The sequence below is a fragment of the Mastigoproctus giganteus genome, chromosome 12 (assembly GCF_048544385.1).
Source record: "Mastigoproctus giganteus isolate SK-2022 chromosome 12, ASM4854438v1, whole genome shotgun sequence".
NCBI classification, from domain to species: Eukaryota; Metazoa; Arthropoda; class Arachnida; order Uropygi; family Thelyphonidae; genus Mastigoproctus; species Mastigoproctus giganteus.
The window spans coordinates 130,370,173-130,390,693 of NC_143586.1; the positions used below are offsets into that span (position 1 = coordinate 130,370,173).

Here is a 20,521-nt window from a genome sequence, read left to right on the forward strand (position 1 = left end):
TCTTGTGGATAACAAAGTAGCTACAATTTCTGGTATTCCACACCACATGCAAAAGACGTGGGATCCGATACATCTAGACTGGACTCGATGAAAATTCCCAATTTCTTCTCCTAAATGTTCGGAGTTTTCATCCCAGAAACAAGAAAACTGACCATACAACACTAAATACAGCACGTTTTTAAAATATATATTTACATATATCTTCGGTTATAATAAAGGGGAGGGGGACAACATATAATTTGGTTGATATGGAGAACGGAAATTTAACGTAAGTGCAAAATGTGTCGTACGTATGCAAAAGTACCTGGTTTACTCAATTCGAAAGAATAACTGGTCAGCGTGGCATACTGGAAGTGTATTTACAACTAGATACCACAGCTGCGCACATAAATATATCTACAATAGCACTGAACATAGCAAAATCTGTGTTTGAAGATCGCATGATCTTTAAGGGATTCTGGCTACCGAGATCAACGAACCTTACCTCTTCTCACTTTTTTCTGTGGTGTTATCTTAAAGAATGGACATTACGTTTCTTCTAAATTAAAAATCATATATTTACCGGAAACCATTCACTTTAAAACGAAATGTTCGTTGACTTCAATTAAAATTAGAAATGTGAATAAAATAATTAGTGTTGTGATATCACATAATAAATGTGTGTGAAGTACTGTTTTTTATCTGTCTGATTTGTGTTTATTCTTTCCTACAGGAAATTTTTGCAGAGCGACTGGTGTATGATAGAGTTTCGGATGGCACACTCTCAGTTTCTCAGTGACAAAGTCAGTCGCATCATTATGATCAAATTGGGAGAGCTACCTTCTAACAACGAACTACATAAAGACATCAGAGCCTATCTTCAGACTACCACTTTTCTTGAATGGGGAGAGAAATTCTTTTGGGAAAAGCTGAGGTATGCACTTCCCAAAAAAGTAATTAGATCATTTCGGATGAAACAGGAGACTTCGTTGTGAATAAATTTCTTTTTTTTATGAAATAAAGGAACTCTGTTTAGTTTTATAACATGGAAGTTTTGTGAATAAAAAGTTCTAAAAAATTCATTTGAAAAAATACATTAATATTCGGCCTACTTACTTGATTATAACTCTCTGGGGAGTGTAGTGGCTCATATTCAGGGATGTTCTCTACTACAAATTCGAACTTCGCAATGTCAGAGAAATGAATGAGGACTGACAAGAACTACTTGCTAGAACTGCATGGAAAATGAACTTGCGAGACGTTAACAAAATACAAACCATGGAACCAGTATTGTAAGTCCTCTCAAAACTGTAGGGAGGGGGTAAGGGTATTATAATGTAGGCATGCTACATTTTTTCCATTTGCAACTGTCCAAAGAACATACACATTAGGTACAGGTATTACTAAAAGCCTTTAAAATAATCCTCCCCCGCTTCCCTGACATACATATTTAATATATTTAAAGTCTTATAATGCTAGTATGCTGGTGGTTTGTATTTTACATTTTCTGAAGATTTCTACCCTTATTTTCCATGCAATTTAGGTAATTCGGTTTCCAACTTTGGTCAGTTTCCCCATGGCGTAATTAACCCACTCCCTCTTGCAACGCAAAGCAGTCTTTAACATGATCCAATAAGCTCCTTAAACCACTACCAGGTGCGTGGAGTTATTGAAAAACTTTCAATCGTTTCTCTAATTATTTACTTCAAAAATCACCACACAAGGAGATTTTAAAATCGAAACATTTTGGTCAATTGTGACCTTATCATATAGCTTTCGACTCCAATGATTTGAAATGTCCTCTTCCTCACTTACTTAAAAGTTGGATATTTTTTTTCAATACTGGAACAACACCATCCCTCCCCAATATAAACTGTCGCCGGTGTTTTCAGTACAAATTAATTTTCTTTGATAACGATGCCTGTATTATTAATCCCAGTTCACAATTATAGCTGACTGTAGTGCTTCCCTAGTGACAGCCTTACGTAATTAAAAATAATATTAGAAGCAGTATTTTCTACTTTTTGTTTCATGTTCATGATGAACAGTTCTAGCTGAACAAACATGTCTCTTTTAGCACACATCTATAGACCGCTTTTGACCTCTCCTTGTCCTTACAAATGGGAATTTTCTTAGACGCTTTATGATTTTAATTTAGGAAATTGTCTTATCAGTTCACAAATTAAATGCTCTGTTCTATAGAAATGTCGGATTTTTTTTAATTCAGATTTCTTATTTAAAAGTGGAATTTTGTGGTGAAATTTGTGTAAAGAACTCTGCTTTTATTTTACACAGTGATTTGCGGCAGAAAAACTGAAAATAAGTACAAAAGAAGTATTATGAAATAAAAGTTTAAACGCTGCACGTGTGTAGATTAAAACAGGCCACTGCAATTAAAACAGACCATTAAATTAGATTAAAACAGGCCACTGCCATCTTCTGAATACAAAATACCTACTGTGAAATATTCCAACAATTATTTTTCGAACTGATTTTATTTCATCCTGTATTTATCATATAACTTCTAAAATATGGTGATTACAGGCCAGAAAAAGAAGAGAAAATTAATGTTTGATCCCAGATCCAGGTGGCAAAGGATCCACACAGGACATACCGCAGCCTCCACAGCACTTCTGAACCCCTGAACAATCAAGATCCTTGGTGCACTGATCTAAGCAGTCTTTTGTAGAATCTATAGGACTGGACAGCTGACAGAATCCTGGTTTTATACCTGTGAAATTAAAAAAAAAAATGAAACTTTGAAATTGATAAAGATGGAAATGTGGTAATTTGAAGTACCGGAGAGTGAAATCGGTATTATTTCCAGGTGCATTTAGTGGCTCAATACGTTTTCAGTCAGCCAATATAACTTATCGTTTTAATTTGTTAAACTTTTGATTGTCAGTTTCCCAGTGTGAAATTTTGGTAAGTCAATTAATGGGAAACTTTCCCGTAATTTTAATGTGATATATGAATAGCTTAACAATTTCACTGCATGCTTTTTTCTCTCGCTGGTTCTTACTAATTATGAATAGGGTGATTCAGACGTCCTGTTTTTCCAGAATTATCACGATTTTGGGCTTCAAATGTTTTAGGGGATCGTGCACAGATATTTTAATGAACTAAATATACGTAGCAAACTTAATAATATATAATTATAATTTGTTATTAAAATTTAACGATGCAATTGAGATTATTATAATACATACTCAAAATCTTTAAGAGAATATCAAATGAACTCCACCAAAAATTCTTATATCTCTAATTTATTATCGCCCTGTTATATCTCTAAACTAAACTCTCTTAATGCATCTCTACAATGAAATCTGAAGATAAAAATTTTACAGGTCGTTAAATGATTTTTAAAGGCACTTAATCATGAAAAGTCTGTGTAAATAACGCATTATGACTTCTATTGAAGATATGGAAAGGCGTAGAAAACAACTCGCAGAATTGATTCAGATAATGGCTACGTTTTTTCGTAACCGCACATCGAATGATTCAATCATTTCACTAATTTCGTTTTTCCCTTAAAGTTTAATGGGTGACCGGCTGAGAAACGAAATACAGTATCTGAAGTATGTTGTGTGGTTACGTGGTCTTTCAACACCGCTGGAACGGAAACCAAAATACAGTATAAGAAAACATGCCATTCTATTTCATAGTTCACCGAGCTACCTGACCGGTGATATCAGTTGGCATAGGACGATTAACCATAAGCTTCTGATGGATAAAGAACGTGACGCGCATCACTTTCACTTCTTAATTAAATGTTCTGGACATCCTTGCCCCATTTAACAGTTTCATACAATGGGGATATGGTCCGCTAAGCCTTTCAACAACACGTTTTGACCTTTTCATAGACTTTTGAGTAACAGACGAAACAATCACTATCCCAGCATCTGTACCTACGCATGAATGAACACACATTTTGTCCGCGCCTTTTTTGTGCAACGCAGGGAAAAGGTGTCAAACGATCGAATACTAGCGCCACATCCAACGGCAGGTGACATGCGCAGGGTACTCCCGTACAGGAAGCTTTAGAAATGTCCGTCGTAGATGTCATTAGTTGTAAACGGGGGGAAAAATAATATATATATACACAATACACGCACACAATGATAGATTTCGCCATATAAGACAAAACTTACCATCTGGGCAACACTCCTTATGCCCAAAGCTACAGCAAAGGTCACTGTTTGTTTTGCAGGAATCACATGTACTTCGGCAGTGTGCCAACTGCACGAGCTCGAAACACAGCAAAATTAATGCAACTTTCATTGCCTTGTCGTAACCTTGAAAAATAAATAAATAAATAATGAATATCAGTACGGCGCGCATGAATAATAGCCAGTACGTTACAAACCTGAAGGCGGAAATTAAAACATGCAGTCACCCATAACGATGTAAATCTATTTCCTAACACAATTTTTTGGATACAATTGGTCTATAAATTAGAAAGTTGTGGCCTATCAAATTTAGACATACCGCTTAATAACTTAAAGGAATTCTTCAAAGCATATTCTCGGAAAGTTGCGTTTTGGTACAGGAATTCTAAAGTGCAATAAGTCATGTCTTACTGCAGCATGTAGACGTGACTTCACAGTTTCTCTCAGCTAGCACTACTCGGTAATGAACTACTAAATTCTTAACAGCTTAAAATCTATTATTAAACCGTGCTGAATTAATGAAATTGCTCCATTAATTTGTTGTAGAAAACATAAACATTATTATTATTATTATTATTATCCATGTGGTGCAAGGAAGCCTGAAGCTTTTGCTGCACCAGCCAAAAAAGAAATTTTTGAGTTACCCCGAGAAAGAGAGAGAGAGTCAGAAGTATGGGCTTGGCACCCTGGGTGTGCCAAGCCCATACTCACCAGACGTGAGCCCCTGGATTTAAATTGGATTCGGTTGGCTTGACTTGCTTAGAATATCGTATGAGTAAACTGAGAATATTCCGTAATCGGTTTGTTTACGTTATGGGGAGAGTAATAAAAGTTTCCTGGAAGGTAATAACTGTGCTTGTTCCTGTGGCTCTTCCTGAAACACTAATTGGGCCTCATCTTGAGCAGTTCATAAATGGCTGGCTACAGGAATCAAACACAGATCTTTGTAATGGGAGAAAAAGTGATGTAAAAGTGCTTTACTACACCAGGGAGGAGCAATTATAAAAGTAAGTACAGTATATGTTTAATATGTTCAGGTTAATCTGTTGTTATTAATAAATCTGATATCAAAGTTAAACTTACCTTTCACTAGGATGCAGCGCTGCTGTAGCAGATAATATCCAAGCTTAAATGAATCAACAGTTGGAGATGGCCTGTGGTTAATCTTTTCAAGGTCGTGTATGTCACGGTTTTCGCTGGTTCCCTTTGTTCTGATAGCGTCACTAAACGAACATTTAAAAAAAAAAGTCTTGGCAGCAAAACAATAACTTAATTGTAATCAGAATACCAGGAAAATTCACTGTATGTGCAAAGACTAAAAATTATAATAATAATTAAAATAAAATAAATAATGTTGTATTCAGAAGAATGAACGTTTTCTTTGAAGGAAAAAAATCCAGCTTTTCAGGGTAGACCACGTTTACTGAGAAATACTATAATGCTTCAATTTAATTCCTGAAGTCAGTTTCATGTCCGTATTACTTAATTACAATATTACTGTTGTACTGTGTTTGCATGCAATTTATGCAATCCACTTAAAGGAGTTGTTCAAAGCACCTTCTCTAATTTACTTCTCCATAAATTAAATAGTTCACCACGTATGCTGTATATGCGAATTACTTTCCCAAATTCTTATTTCACACAAAACGAAATAAATTAGAATGTCTGGAAAACTGTATTAATACAACTACCACCCACTACTACTACTACTACTACTACGACGACGACACTGCCCTATCAAAATATTAGAGCTCGGGACAGTGCTCTAATATTTTGATACCAGAGTTTTAAAAAAAATTTAAGATTCAACGCTAATTTTCATCATTTCATAACTATTTATGCAGACTCATATTCGTCCACAGGATAATGAAGTATAGGCTTATACTGTATACTCACAATTTTTCCATTCCATTCAACTTTCATTCCAAACTGAGATATGGCAGAATTAGAAAATATTAATAGGTCAAAGAATGTACCCTTCATCTGCTGGTAATGTTCATCCAAAAGTCATAAAACTTCTTTGAAGAATCCAGTATACCATTCTGGTAGCAGAAATTTCCCGCAAGGGTGTCATCGGTCTTCTTTTCTTCTATGAAACTATTAGCAAGTTATTAATAAGTTATTACCACAGTTTATTTCTTTGCTTGACCGAGGCTGTTGGTTCCAACAAGATGGCGCAACATACCATACTGCTTATGCAATAATAACAGCGTGAATTCTTTCTGATGGGATAATTTCAATGCATTTGTCTCTACCAGAAGTCTTCAACACGTGTAGCTTATTAGTGACGCCCAGTATATGAAGTCAAAAAATATCCTTATTTCTACTTTTTTTTATATATGACATTCACTCTGCGTTTCATGCCATCTATATACCCCAACTCCTACATCTCTTAGAAAGCTATTGCAATTTCCGCGGAGGTGTTCTCTGGTTCCTAGAATCTCCCCTGTCCAAGAGGATCCTTGTGCTAAAGATCGGAACGAAGACCTTCATGCGTAATATAACTGTTGATGTGCCTCAAGGGCGTTCTCTTCACGGCAATCATGATGTCGTTTGTGGCAAAAAAATTCAATTGGATCATATATGCCGACGATGTCAAGCTCCTTACTAGGATATCGCCATACGACTCGGCAGCCGAAACCACTTAGCAAACCAACAGGAAACTACAGGACATAGATGACTACCTCAGTGCATTCAACCTCCAAATTAATCCTCTGAAATCGGAACAAATAATTTCTCACTAAACGGCAGCCCTACAATACTGGAGCCTGCGCCTGCGCCTGCGCTCAGTTCCAAGTGTTCAATTTGGCGGGCTAGTTTTCGACTCCAAACTATCCTTCACCGATCACGTTAATCTCATACATTCGAGGCTGACTTCATTACACTAGGGTGACAAGCAACAGCTGCTCTGCAACAAAAGGATATTTGCTGCCGCATTCTGGCTGTTAAAATGAGCCAACACCAAACCACCTTCCTCCAGCTCGCAGAGCAACACCGTTAGCAGGTGCCTTTCAACTGTGCAGGCTCCGAGCCTACTCGGAGAAAGATGGCTGCTATTCACACTCGAGATGGTCACGAGTAAAATTACACAGCGAATTTCTGGGATCACTGCTCTTGGCGCATTCCTCCTCCCCTTATCTCTGGTCTTCAGCACAACTGCTAGCAGACCATTACCGGCTAGTACTTACCGACAGATTCCCGCCAATGCAAATGCTGCCCTCACTGCAAGCGATCGACGGTGACCTCCAAGAAGTGGCCAACAACAAAAAATACAGAAAGGGAATCCTCCCTAAACTGAAGATTTGGAACTGTGCTTTTGCCTTCCAGTAGTGACACTCAGGCCTAACGCAGATGCATCCTCAATATAGTAAAAGCCACCTGCACATGTTATCCCAGTCGACCATGCTTGTCCTGCTCTCCACTCGGCCATTTAAATAATATCACATTGCTAATTTATATAGTTGCAGTTAACGTTAACGATTTATGTATTCTTTCACATACATGTATGGATGCATATTATGCAGCATGTATGCATTTCTTGTGTATCTATTTCGTTGTGGATGTATTGTAAAGCCCTGGCACCACCATGCCGTGATGGGGCTAACTGGTTATGGTTGTATTGAGACCATGCAGTCTCAATACGACCATAACCACTCTTGTCGTACTGATCCAGTTGCCCCGTAAATTTCACAAGACACACACAATCTGAAACACTCAGAAGGCAATTTATTTCAGTGGTGGACAACACTTTGGAGAAACATTAACACTAAGGTCAGGTTTATGAAATTTCGATTAGTATATCGGTTTGTATTAATTATTATTTTCACCCGATTAGCGTTCCTGTTGGCACCCAAGCTTATCGCTTATATCTATATGTGTAATCGTCTGCAGACGTGTGCTCAAAGGCCGATTTGCACGTTTGCGGAATTCGCAAAACTCACCGGAAAACCCTACTCTCTCTGCCTGAAATGGCTAGCTGGCCTTCATTCTCTTCAGAGAATGTTAGACATTTTTCCAGTTGTCAACTAAAATCGAACCCAGACTCTACAAACAAGTGGCAATCGGGGATGTGTCGTACCACATAGCACAATATCCTCAACCCAAATTGGATTTTCTACAATGAAGATCGATTAAAAGTATTTGATACAAGCCAGCCAGACTGAGATGTTCTCGACAAAACTAGCACCATTCCATTAAATGCATCTTAAATTTAATTAATCAGATTAGTTGCTTACATTACATTATATTCGATGTTCATTTTTCATTAAATTTAATAATGTAGGAGTTAATCAGATTAGTTGCCTACATTACATTCGATGCGCTTTATCATTAAATTTAATGATGTAGAAATTTAAACATCAATAGCAAACAACTGATTGTTAATCGCTACGAAAGAACAGTATACAGCAGGGGTGGCCAACGAGTCGATCGCGGATTTAATTTCGGTCGATCACGACGAATTTTAAATATACAGTCATCCCTCGATTTGTGCACTTTGTGCAACGTAATTTTTGAGATGTTAGATCGCGGCACATTTTGAAGGAAAAAAGTAGATCACATCACAAATTAAGTAGGCCACTCCTGGTATACAGTATTATGTAAATATTGAGCAACACATAGTTCACTCAATGACTCATAGATGGAGACACGTACATTCAAAGGAATCAATGCATCTCCTACGTCAAGAGTGTAGAAGCGCGCAGAGGTATGCGTCACTGATAATCTAATTTTAGAAGCCACTCAATTCATTAACATTTATTTAATTTGCATTTAGTGAAGAACGTGAAACTTAGCTTACGTTTATTTACAGTTGATTCGATTATACTAACAGTCGATTTACGTTTTGATTAGCCGAGCTTTCACGACATTGTATCGTCCTTGTTCACAAAGTTTGTTGCTCAATCATATAGGCAAAGTAGCCACTGTGAGCAGGGCCTGTGAAAAAAAAAAAAACTTGACCATGCTTTTTTTGTTCTTAATATGTTCTGTTTGTTCTTAATATGTTGGATTGCCAACGGCAATCGAACACGCTATATTACTTCTCCGAACACGACGCCACATAGAGTAAACTAGTTATTGAAAAGGTGACACGAGGGATAATTGGATTATTCATGAAACTAAACTACCCTCAATATCTGAAGTGACTTGAGATTGTCTTGATCAACACACCTTTCCAGTGCCTACCACAGTTGCTCAATTGATTAAGAACCAGTTGGGCTAGAGGACAGTTTCTTGAAGAGCATTTCTCAAACCCTCTTTCACAAATTTGGCATGGTGGATGGTTACATTGCCATCCTGAAAGAACTCTCGTCCATCGGTGGTAAACACGAGGCCTGATGCAGCCGAGTGGTCAGAAGCGTGAATGCAGTAGCACGCGCTCTTTGAGTGGACCAGGGTTCAAGCCCGTGAGTGCTAAATACGATTAACGTTTGTATTGATGATTTATTGTAAACTCCACTGACCTGGTGGTCGTGCCGGAGTATTAACAAGAACGTTGCCGGATGTACCTGATTTTTAACGATGATCAGACATGCTCTGGCTTTCACGGTTCCCTCTTGGTGAGATCAGGGGACCAAGGATATACAACGATAACATGTCCCACACCATTATACCTGATTTAACGATCTGTATTGTTAGAACACAACAGGATAGTTTTAGTATCTCATATGGTTTCTTCCATCAATGCAGAAAACCTTAAATCGGGACTCAGTGGACCTATTAAAATAAATTTAATTTAAAATTACTTGCCTCCAGTCCATCCTTTGTATTCCCAACGCATCCATAGTTTCTGGTTGGTATCTGAGATCGGTGGGTTCTGTGAAGGTCTGCCACTCTCGTAGTGCATTCTTTGTAGTGTTCTTAGTATGTTACAGGTACTGGCCTTGTACGGTTCAAACAAACGTGGAGGATTCTGCTCTGTGACCTTACATTTTCGGTAGCTGTTGTGTCTGCTCACGAATATTTTCCGGGTGTTTTTCCATTCGTTAAACAAGGCATACTCCTGGGGGTGCCCAGCTTTTTCCTGCAATGTGCCCCATTATGTTAGAATGCCCCGCATGCTGCCTTAGAGTAGATCCAGGTGCTAACGGAATCAATAACCTTCCAGTTTTCCTTACTGATGTGCACTTTGAGCCCTTCTTTATTATCAGAGAATTAATGTTCGTCCATACTGAATCGATATCATACGGAATACACTAACTGCTCTTCGTGCCTGCGCTAAGTTGACGTTAAAAGGCAGTCAATATGAACTGTAAGCTCCTGTTACTTTAAAACCAAGGTCGGCAATAAAAGTGGATTTTAAATTGTATGTGCTTATTGTCATTTCTAATTTTTAAAATCAATTGTATAAATTTTAACTTCATTTGTTCTCGAATCGAGAGGCGGATCCACTAACAAGAGTTCCGCGGCCGCATGTGGCACACGTTCTGCAGATAGGTAACCCCTGCATTAAATGACACTAACTTTGGAAGAGATGACAAGTGCAGCTTGCTCCTCTGGGTATTTGTAATGATTTAGAACAAGTAAAGTCGTTTTAGATTATCCTGTATTTTACTTATAAAATAAATAAATTTCATAAGTTCACTGACTTCTATAACTCCGTCGATTTTTGCACCTCTTTCAGGTCAAAGCTCATAAAAAGAGTCTTTCTGTTGCCAGAGACATCAGATTCCGATTAATCTAGACTTAATTTGCCTCCAGTCGGCTTTTGATGAGCGTGAAAGCAGAACCACTTTTTTCACAGTCTGTTGATGTAAAAGATGGCACGAAATTGTAGGCCAGACCAATGGCACTATATGCATAGAGCTTGAGGAACGACGGGAAATACAGGGTCACTGCCCTTGGCCTCGTGCTCCAGTTATTTTGTTTCTTTTATGGTTAATCTCTTAACATTTATACCCTTTTTTTTTGTGATAATGCTAATTTCAATTAAATTTATGTATCAATGTATGTTTTATATATTTATATATATGTTTCTTATATAAATAAATAAAACATATATAAATAAAATAAAAATATATAAATAAAATGCATAATGTATTTTTTTTTTATATACGTTTAATGATTTTTAAGTAACCAATCACGTAAATAATTTGTTTTTATTTACGAAGGCAAAATTTAATCTGCAAGGCTTTTTTATTCGCTTTCGAATTGTATTTTGCCTCTGGCAGCGCAATAGTTTTCACTTCTCTTGAGAAAATGTAACGCTGTAGAATTCTAAATCAAAAATAGAAAAGTGCTTTCTTAGAAGCAGTGCGATTTATTTACCAGCTTTTCCAAAATCATGCACATCACATGGTCAAATCAAATTGATATCACATAATATAGTAATATTCTCATAAACTTCTCTGACCATAGTTCGATTCCGAAGTTTAAATAGAATTTATAGTTTGTATTCTTAAAGTGTAAACGTTCCAATATAATGTTGTACTAGTCAGTGCACATCTCTAAGCGTTTTTATGAAATGATGTGCAACCATTTTTAACTGTTTTGCTATATACATAAAAAAAAGAAAGAAAAACCAAAGTGAAGGGCAGGGGGCGAACTGGTGCGATCCCATGACGAAATCAGCTAACTCGGTCACGGTTTGAGTTCCAGGAGCTGAATTACTATTGGTGAGTGTCCACGTCTAGCAAAGGCTTTATGAGCAAAATCTTGCAAAAGATTAAAGTCTTGTTTTGAATTTAAGAGAATCACCCAACACGTAGTTCGAATCCGCTGTGGTATACACTGTGATCAGAACTCTGTAAAACGGAAAGAAATGTGTGTTATGATATGTTTGTGCATATTGTGCATATTGCCCACTTTGCCATCAGGAAGGTGATCATTAGCATTAGTAGAGGCATACGATGCAAGAAAGCAAGTTTATGCAGCATCAGCCAAAAAAAAAAAAAAAAGACACCCTCCCATTTCACTCCAAATACTTATCCAGCTCAGCTTTAAATTTATTTAAGCTATCAACTTCCACAACAAGAGATGGAAGTCTGTTCCAGCAATCAACTACCCACTGGCTAAAGGCAAATTTCCTCACATCTATTCCACAACTGTCTTTCCTCAGTTTGAATCTGTGCCCCCCTCAGGTTCTTAATCTGAGCAAGAGGTAGAATCCCATCAGCATTGAGCTTGCTCAACCCGTTGAAGGCCTTATACACCTCAATCAGATCACCTCTAAGGTGCCTAGTCTCCAGGCGCTGCAATTTGCAGAACTTAAGCCTATCTTGGTAAGAGTATCCCTTTGTTCCCCTCACCAATCTCGTTGCCCTTCTTTGTCCTCGTTCTAGTAACTCTACATCCTTCCTAAAATGAGGCCTCCAGACCAGTACACAGTATTCAAGGTGTGGCATGACCATTGCCTTGTACAACGGGATAATCACCTCCTTGTCCCTGCTAGCAAAATTCCTATATATCATTGGCAAATTGTTTTCACTCTCCACTTCCCGACTTTAGTACTACACATTGGTACGTTTCTCTTGGGTTACTGCTATCCATATGCAGGGCTTTGCATTTGTCAATGTTAAACGTCAGTTGCCATTTCTCAGCCCATTTGCCCAACTTATCTAGATCCAGTTGCAGTAGCATACTGTCATCTGGAAAGCCTACTCAGTGCCCATCTATACCACGAGGAGGCGGGCCACAACTAGTCCTGAATCGTGGTGGACCCAAATATCCGTACATAATGCCCAAAGCGAGTTTGAGTTCTTAAAAAGACGGAAAAAAAAAAAAAAACTCCCCCGTCCACTGGTGGAGTGAAAGACAAGCAGAGGGCGTGGACCAGTAAACTCATACCCAGGGATCTCAAACATTGGCATCAGCAAAATCCTACTTGTAACATAAGGCTAAAGCCCAGAAAAAAAAAATAATAATAAAATATACACAAATAAAAAAAATAAAAATAAATATAAACATAAAAAATTCCATCTCCCCCTAGCAAGCTGGAGGGATCTAAAAATCTGTCCTCGAAAGAGCTAACATAGAAAAGTAAATAATAAAAAATAATAAAAATAAAAACTAATAAAATATCTTGATAGAATAGCAGAAGAAAGAAAAAGAGGAGCAAAGAAAGGTAAAGGAGAAATATAAATCCTGCGCTGAGAGCCAGCTCAGCTCCATCATAACGCACAATGAAAATGAACAAATACCATATGAACCCCATAACCTGAAACAAACGCATGCGTAAATATCGAAATGAAGACAGGAAAGTTTAAAAAAAATGAAGAAAGAGAATTAAAAAAGACAGAAATTTTGTTTCAGAGTCGTGGAGGTTAACGTTCCACATTTACAAACGTAAACACATGAAGGTACAATTATGTAATAAAAAACAAAACGTCTTGGAGAGAATTTATCCCCCGATGCCAAGGTGGAATCTACAAAAACTTTTACTCGCTGATTGTAACCCAGTGCATAAATAAGATTGCTTTTACTGAGTATTTGTTATTTCGTAAATAATTCTAGATTTTTTTATTTTTAATTTAATTGTTAAAATTAAAACAGCAAAACAGCCAAAGATTGTGGTTAAAGTACAATTCTATCTGAACGCAAGAATGAAAAATTGAAATAATTAAACATAAATCAAAAGTTCAGTTTGTATAATACATTTTCACACACACACACACACACCCAACATCACACTGCGCATTAACTTCAGTTCAAAAGTAGAACTCAAATAAATGTTATCTTTACATTTTATTTTCAAGTTAAGTAAAAACAGAAATAAACAGAGTCAATAACGTAAAATCACAGTAGGTGAGTAAGACTGCTTGTTCTGGATACGCTTCCAGCAATACGCGTAAATCTGTTACCTGTACAAACCTGTTTTGTTTTTTTAAGGAAAAAACTCTTTTCTTTTTTTTTTTTAGCTTTCTCGCCTAAGTGCGTAGTCTTCGTAGAACTTATTTTTGACTTGCTTAGTAAATGCAACTTTATTATGAAAAAGATTAAAGTCTGCCCTGTTAAATTATCTCATTGCCCTATTAGAGTGCTGATGATACCGATGCGTGATAAGAGCAAAACTCTGTTTAAAAAAACAAGATTTCTTTCCTGTCGGGGTGGACAGTAAAAATTTACTTCTTCCAGAAGTTTAGTTGATTGAATTATTTTGTTCGTTAATTTGTTTAAAAAGTTGAATCTGAAAGTGTTCTTCTTTTCTCTAATGTAAGAAGTTTAAAGTAGGTGCATCATTCCTTATAATTCTTAGAGTGGTAGTTCAGGTATTTTCTGATGCATATTATCAAAAACGGGTTTTAATAGGCGACTTCTGTACTCTTTTGATATCTTTCACAGGGCCTTGGCGACCACGTGATGGAGGCATACTCCAGGATTGGAGCCACGACCATTTAATAGATTTTGATCATGTAACTGGTGTCGGAAAAATCTCTGAAAGAAAGTTTTAAGTATGCCTAACATCCTCGACGCCTTTCTGACAACTTGAGTCAAGTTGTCAGAAAGGCGTCCAGGATGTTAGACATACTTAAACGTTCTTTCATCACCGATGACGATCGAACATCAGACTGGTTGAATTCCAATTACAATATCCAGCAACAGGGCCCATCGAACTTGACACCGGCCCCCTAAACGGGACTTACGAACATCAGATGTCTAGCAGATACTGTTCGGAGAGAAATCTCATCCTGGTACAACCCTCTGGGGATGCAAACATCCGATTCTTCCTACATCAGAAGTATCAAAAACAAACTAGGTAGCCTACTCGATCTATTGTCCGGCGCGGAGTATGATGTCAAAGGCACATTCCCCTAATCCTCCGCAATTGGAGAGATATTCCGTTGTACATAATTAATACTCCAGGTACATCATTGTTAGATGGAGCAGCATTGCTGGTTAAAAGCACTGCTAAATCCAACGCTTGATTTTCTGTTTGTCTTTTAAGCAATCTCGATAGTCTTTTTCGTTCTCGCACACTCATTGCTACCTTCGTCTTTATTGACGTGAAAACACCTATAGCTGCACCTAACAATGGAATATAACGGAATTGTAACGGAAATGCAAATGTTGTGGTAAAATATTTCTTATGTCGCAAACATACTTCCTTATGATTCTGCAGATGTAGTCTCGATGTCACAATCATACTATTCTACAAATGGACTTCGCTAACCTATTCCAAGCTAAGGATGTTTTCACATTTTTTTTTCTTAGGTCTTGTCGCTTTCATTCTTGCTCGATACTTTCGAGAATGCTCTGCACGTGACTTCGGCATCGTTCAACACCTTTTCCAAAATTATTGATGTGAAAACTTCTATAGCGGCACCTAACAGTGAAATGTAATGAAAACGCGAAACGAAAAAAGAAATTGTTGACAAATATTTTGCTTGGTTTGAATTTCGCTAACCTCTTCCAAGCCATTTTATATGGCTTAAAATAAAGCATCTTTCGTGCGTACAAGATACACACGCGTTTTTTATTTATTTATTTTTTGTTTTGTTTTATTGTGTTTTTCTAATGCAGTTCGATAGAATTCAAACGAATGGCGCTTGAATTTTTGTAAATCGGTTCACTAGAACGCGAGATATCGTATCGGTCACAAAAAATGTGTCACGCGCTCTAATCACACTACTAGTCAGTGCTCAACGCAGACTGCTGTCCACCTTAAGAATAAAAATATTCTTAAGGTGGTGCTGAGAATAAGGTTCTTAAGGTGACATTGGCACAGACTAGTAGTGGGAGCGTGGGTAGAGCCTCTGGCGGAAGCCTCCGATGACGTCACTTTCGTGACGCATTTTTCGTGACCGATCAGGTTTACTTGGTTGTAGGTGCCCCCAAGAATGTTTCACATCAAAAAGAGCAGATTGTCCAGAATGTCAATGTATTGCATGGTATGTGTTGGTCCAGGAATGACGACCAAGTCCAAACGACGAGAATAAACCCCAGTGGGCGAAAGGAATCTTCGCCAAACTTCCCATTTGAGATATCCATCAGATCGGGAAACCATGTACCATGATTTTCCACCCGCTAACAGCTTCTCAAGTCCAAGGACCAATTACGATCGTTGCCCACCAGGCAAGTTCAAGCTGCACTTCACATGCTGTGACGTTTGGTGTGTTTCCTGTTCCAACTCTGTTCAGTTTCCTACGTATCATCCTGTATTAATATCAGTTCCTGTGGCCGCCGTGAACTTCTAGTTAGCAGTATTCGATGAAGACTAACTAGAGGATCAAAATAGTACCACTCTTCTGATCTTCATAAGTACCTCTTTACTTCTGCTGTGTACCAAACGTTTATATTTGACGATCACGTCAACCATTTTTAATTTAAGGTTTTGCAGTTCTTTTTTGCAGTGGCAAGATCAAATCAATCGTTGCAGTAGGACAGACAGATTGCTAATGTGGCATTTCATGAGGACTCCCGGTTGGAAATCGCTAAGTCCAAAACCTAGATCCATCTACTGTATTTAGTTGATCCGCCTATTTCTAGCCGAATTGATTTACTTTTATATCCTGACACCTCGATTGTGGGTATAGTTTTTTTTACCAAATCCTAGTGGTATTCGATTACTTTTGGCAATGCAATATATATATATATACACGTACTTAAAATTATTAAAATTAAAATTATATATATATATAATTTTAATTTTAAGTTTGTATGGTAAGAACTCATAACCGAGCTTTTTATTTTGAATTGTTTTTAAAATTTGGTATTTGTAAGTATTTTTTTTATTTTGTTTTTCTTGTACAAATGCGCAACGACAAATTCTATACTTACCCCGTGAAATTTTTGAACAGAAATCCTGCACAGAGTCAATTATACCAAACCAGTGTGCATTAGCCTACTCGATATACCCCACTGGGGGTGGCAGACCTGCCGCTCTAGTAATTAAGAAATTGGTATTATATTGAATCCTAAACAACAACAACATATTGAAGTTGAAGACTTTTTGTAATATATATTCGAAAGTAGGCTCAAGATTTAGATTTTTTAAGGCGTATATTGTCTATTGTTTTTGTCATATGTGGACGGACTTGGAGAGTCAAGTTTAGACAGATAGACTTGATTCTCCAAGTAAGTTCATCCGTCCGCATATAATAACTACAATATAACTCGCACCAATAGAAATCCGGATATTGCTGTTCTTTTTCTTTTTTTTATATTCATAATATCACATTTATGTTCGTACATACATATCATATGTTTGTTGCCATGCGCTGGTTGGAGGAATGAATGAACAATGTGAAGGAGACGTAAAAACAAAAATTTCTCGCTTTTCTTTCTTTTTTTTTTTTTTTTTGTGATTGGATTGCACATGAACATACAAGAAGCTGAAGTAAGAAATAGTTTGCTAAAATTGCAAATTCGGCATTAAGATTAATTTTGTTAAGTGCTTAGAAATTACATTTAAAAAAAAAAAATCGCAACTTGATGAAGGCTGTTGCTGAGCTAAAAAAGCAACTGCTTCAGTAAAACGTCACTAAACTTACGTCACTTGGGCGCTTTACGTAACGGATAAGGTCTATCGTGTCGGTTATGTGCTCTACAACTAAGTTTGGATCAATAATTGTAAACACGTGCAGCTGGGATGTCTTTAGAAGGAACACTAACATCACGCAATCTTTGCGGAAAGATTTCGGAATGGAAATTTTGAAATGAACTTTGAGAAAAAGTACTTACGTAATTCTTAATGTTCTTGAGAATGTTGAAACAGTTTGTAATACGCTGATGAAAGCAGAACATTTTCAATGAGAACATAGGTTTACTAATTTAGTAGAAAGGCATTTTAATGTATTTCCTGTTTGTTTGTTTTTTTAATAAAAGTTGAAGCTAATAAATACAGTTCCCTGTACTGTAGCTAGCAACTGTATACTTCTTTGATTGAAGAAACTGGTTAACGACTCAGTTTAATCATACTGAGGTGTTTTCTTCATGAGGTTTATATCCATCTAGAATTTAAAACTTACGAGTACATACACACTAATACGCTACAATAAATACATTTATTTTATAGAATGACCTTTCTGGCTAAATGCAAATTCAACTGAGGACTGGTTACAAACAACTAAGTATACTTCTGATATGTTATTATTATTTTATTTGTTGTTCTATGCGGTCCCATCCAGCTTTCCTAGCAACCCCACAACCACAATGCTGTACCATTGAACAATGTTGATATACAGTACAATCACCTTAGATTTCCTCGTAGAGGGTCAAATAAATATTAAAATGGCAAAATACCTATACTGTAATTATAAAGATACAGTACATATGTACGTACATTCTATATTTAAATACATTCTATAAGTATGCTAAATTTTTTTGGCCTGTCAGTCAAACCAGAGAAGTCAAACTATCTCATCTTTACGCCAAGTCGGATGACTTCTACTGATACTGCATCTTCTCTACTTCCGGTATTGGCAGGAAATGTCCTGACTCCCACAGATAGTGTTAATTTCCTAGGAGTAATCCTTGATGCCAATCTCACCTATAAAAAACAAATCCAAGCTCAGTATTCCAAAGCCCTGAGAGCGTTCTGGGGAATGAAAATTGATCTGTGCAAAACGAACAATAAGAAAATAATCAAGAAGTACCTCGCAACTTACTTCTGTAGTGTACTCTCCTATGCCGTGGAAGTTTGGTCGGCGGCACCACCCACCAGCCTCAGGAAACTGTGGGGCCTTGAATTCTGGGTGCTGAAGTGGGCCAACTTGTGGTCGCACCAGATCTACACAACATCTAAATCTACTCTCTGCTGCAACCTGCAATATACGCCCATAATCCACAGAGCCCATGTGCTAAAAATAAAGTCATTCCTACATCTGTGCTCAGCTAAGCAGGATCACATCAACATCTGGAACACGGTTGGTTGGCGTTTGCCAGGCAGACATCTCCGTAGTACTCCCTCCTTATGCTCAAGGCTCCAACGGTTACAGAATTTCAAAAGACACTTCCCTAATGTGGCTCTGGACACTCTCAACTCGCTCAACATCGACATCGACCTCCCTGTGGACGATAGACAAGGCATATCGAGATGGCATCTTGTCCCATCTTGCTGTTTGTAAAGGACATTTATGTAAGTGCCGATCTTAGTTAGCCGATGTCATTTCATGTTCTGCTCAACTTGTAGTCCTTTTTCGCTGTAATTAGTACTTTATTCATTTTTACATTTTGATTATTATCTTTGCTTTGATCTATTAATTATTATTTAGTTGTTATTATTATTATTATTATTTTTATTATTATTATATTTTTTTTTTTATAAATCAAAATCACTTGTATAAACAACTAAATGTAAGATTCCTCTGGCTTTCTGTGTAAGGAATCACTAGTGTATAAAAAATTATGTTAATAAAGAATCTTATTATTATTATATATTTTATACAATGACAAAGGTCATATGACTTTTGCTTTCCTGCATAATCATTAATAAAAGTCAGTAATAAAATATGTCACAGGAATCAACAGCCCGCTATCTAAGGGGATAAAGTAGATAGACAAGTTCTTCAACTCATAAGTAATGCAATATATTAGGGAAAGTTTGAAATAAAAAAATGGATAGGTTATTTATCGACATCAGTACAATTCTTTATCATCCCAAATAGCCACGGTGAAACGTAAAACACATTTACATACATATATAAGTAAAATAAAATGCCTAATTATATTTACATAAAATTTCTTGAGGGCATAAAAATAATTTTAAAATAAAACAAACTTTCAACATCCTAGGATGTCTTCATCAACCCTTAAAGTGGACAGGAATGCTACAATGAACAAGGCCAGTGCAAGATAAGAAAAGCACTTAAACCGGTAAAGCAGGTTGGGGGGGGTAGTCATCATATAAAGTAAACCCCAAGTAGTGATATGGGGAAAGAGAAATAAAGCGATTGAAATGCAATGGAATAAACAAAAGGAGAGAGAGAGCAATAATTACAATAAATGAAATACAATTAAAAGCTAAAAACTTCTAGCAGTAATTGTTTGTTGGTCCGAGGGAACTGCGCCATTTGCAACCTGGTAAAAAATATAAAAATAATAAAAAACTGTCATATTAGGGCCACCCGAAAACACTTTCTATTTACAATCATCCGATTCTGTGTAAGAAACTCCTTCCAATTATATCTGTAATTTGGCCAAATGTATATCACATTTGATGTGTATACGCCACCATCACCTGGGCAGCAACAAATGGGTGCCCAACCTCATCAAGAGGAGCGACGACAGAGGTCATAGCGGCATAGTGTTTAGGGGGTAAGGCGCAAGCCACGACTTCACCATCAGTACACTTGTGAAGTATACAAAACTCTGTAAATGCCAGAAGTGTGTGTGTGTGTGTGTATCATAAACTAAACTATTTAAACTATTTATTAGAGTCACCCAGAATATTAATTCAACTTCCCGTGTGTATTGTGCCTGTAAATTGCGTGTGTTCT

General features: G+C 37.0%; 2 protein-coding genes across 2 annotated transcripts in view; one reads left to right on the plus strand and one right to left on the minus strand.

Annotated features, from left to right (window-relative positions):
- The window catches only part of LOC150077426 (toll-like receptor 6), a 33,632-nt gene extending 32,658 nt beyond the window's left edge, over positions 1 to 974 (plus strand). Inside the window, exon 7 of the mRNA XM_090385901.1 lies at positions 713 to 974. Within this exon, the coding sequence (XP_090242027.1) occupies positions 713 to 974 (262 nt within the window). The remainder of the gene's footprint in view (positions 1 to 712) is intronic.
- Positions 975 to 2,495: 1,521 nt separating this feature from the next.
- On the minus strand, positions 2,496 to 19,837 carry LOC150077427 (whey acidic protein-like). The gene is made up of 4 exons (XM_090386386.1): positions 19,804 to 19,837; positions 5,232 to 5,371; positions 4,131 to 4,274; positions 2,496 to 2,710 (listed from the first exon to the last, which is right to left on the minus strand). Exons 3-4 carry the CDS (start codon positions 4,258 to 4,260, stop codon positions 2,544 to 2,546), a joined length of 297 nt encoding a protein of 98 aa, XP_090242512.1. The 5' UTR covers positions 4,261 to 4,274; positions 5,232 to 5,371; positions 19,804 to 19,837; the 3' UTR covers positions 2,496 to 2,543.
- Between the last annotated feature and the right edge of the window lie 684 nt (positions 19,838 to 20,521).

Coding starts and splice junctions, on each gene's coding strand:
- LOC150077427 (XM_090386386.1), bottom strand. CDS start 4,260: ATGAAAGTTGCATTAATTTTGCTGTGTTTCGAGCTCGTGCAGTTGGCA. Junction 2,711..4,130: donor TAAGGAGTGTTGCCCAGATG/GTAAGTTTTGTC, acceptor TTAATTTCACAG/GTATAAAACCAGGATTCTGT.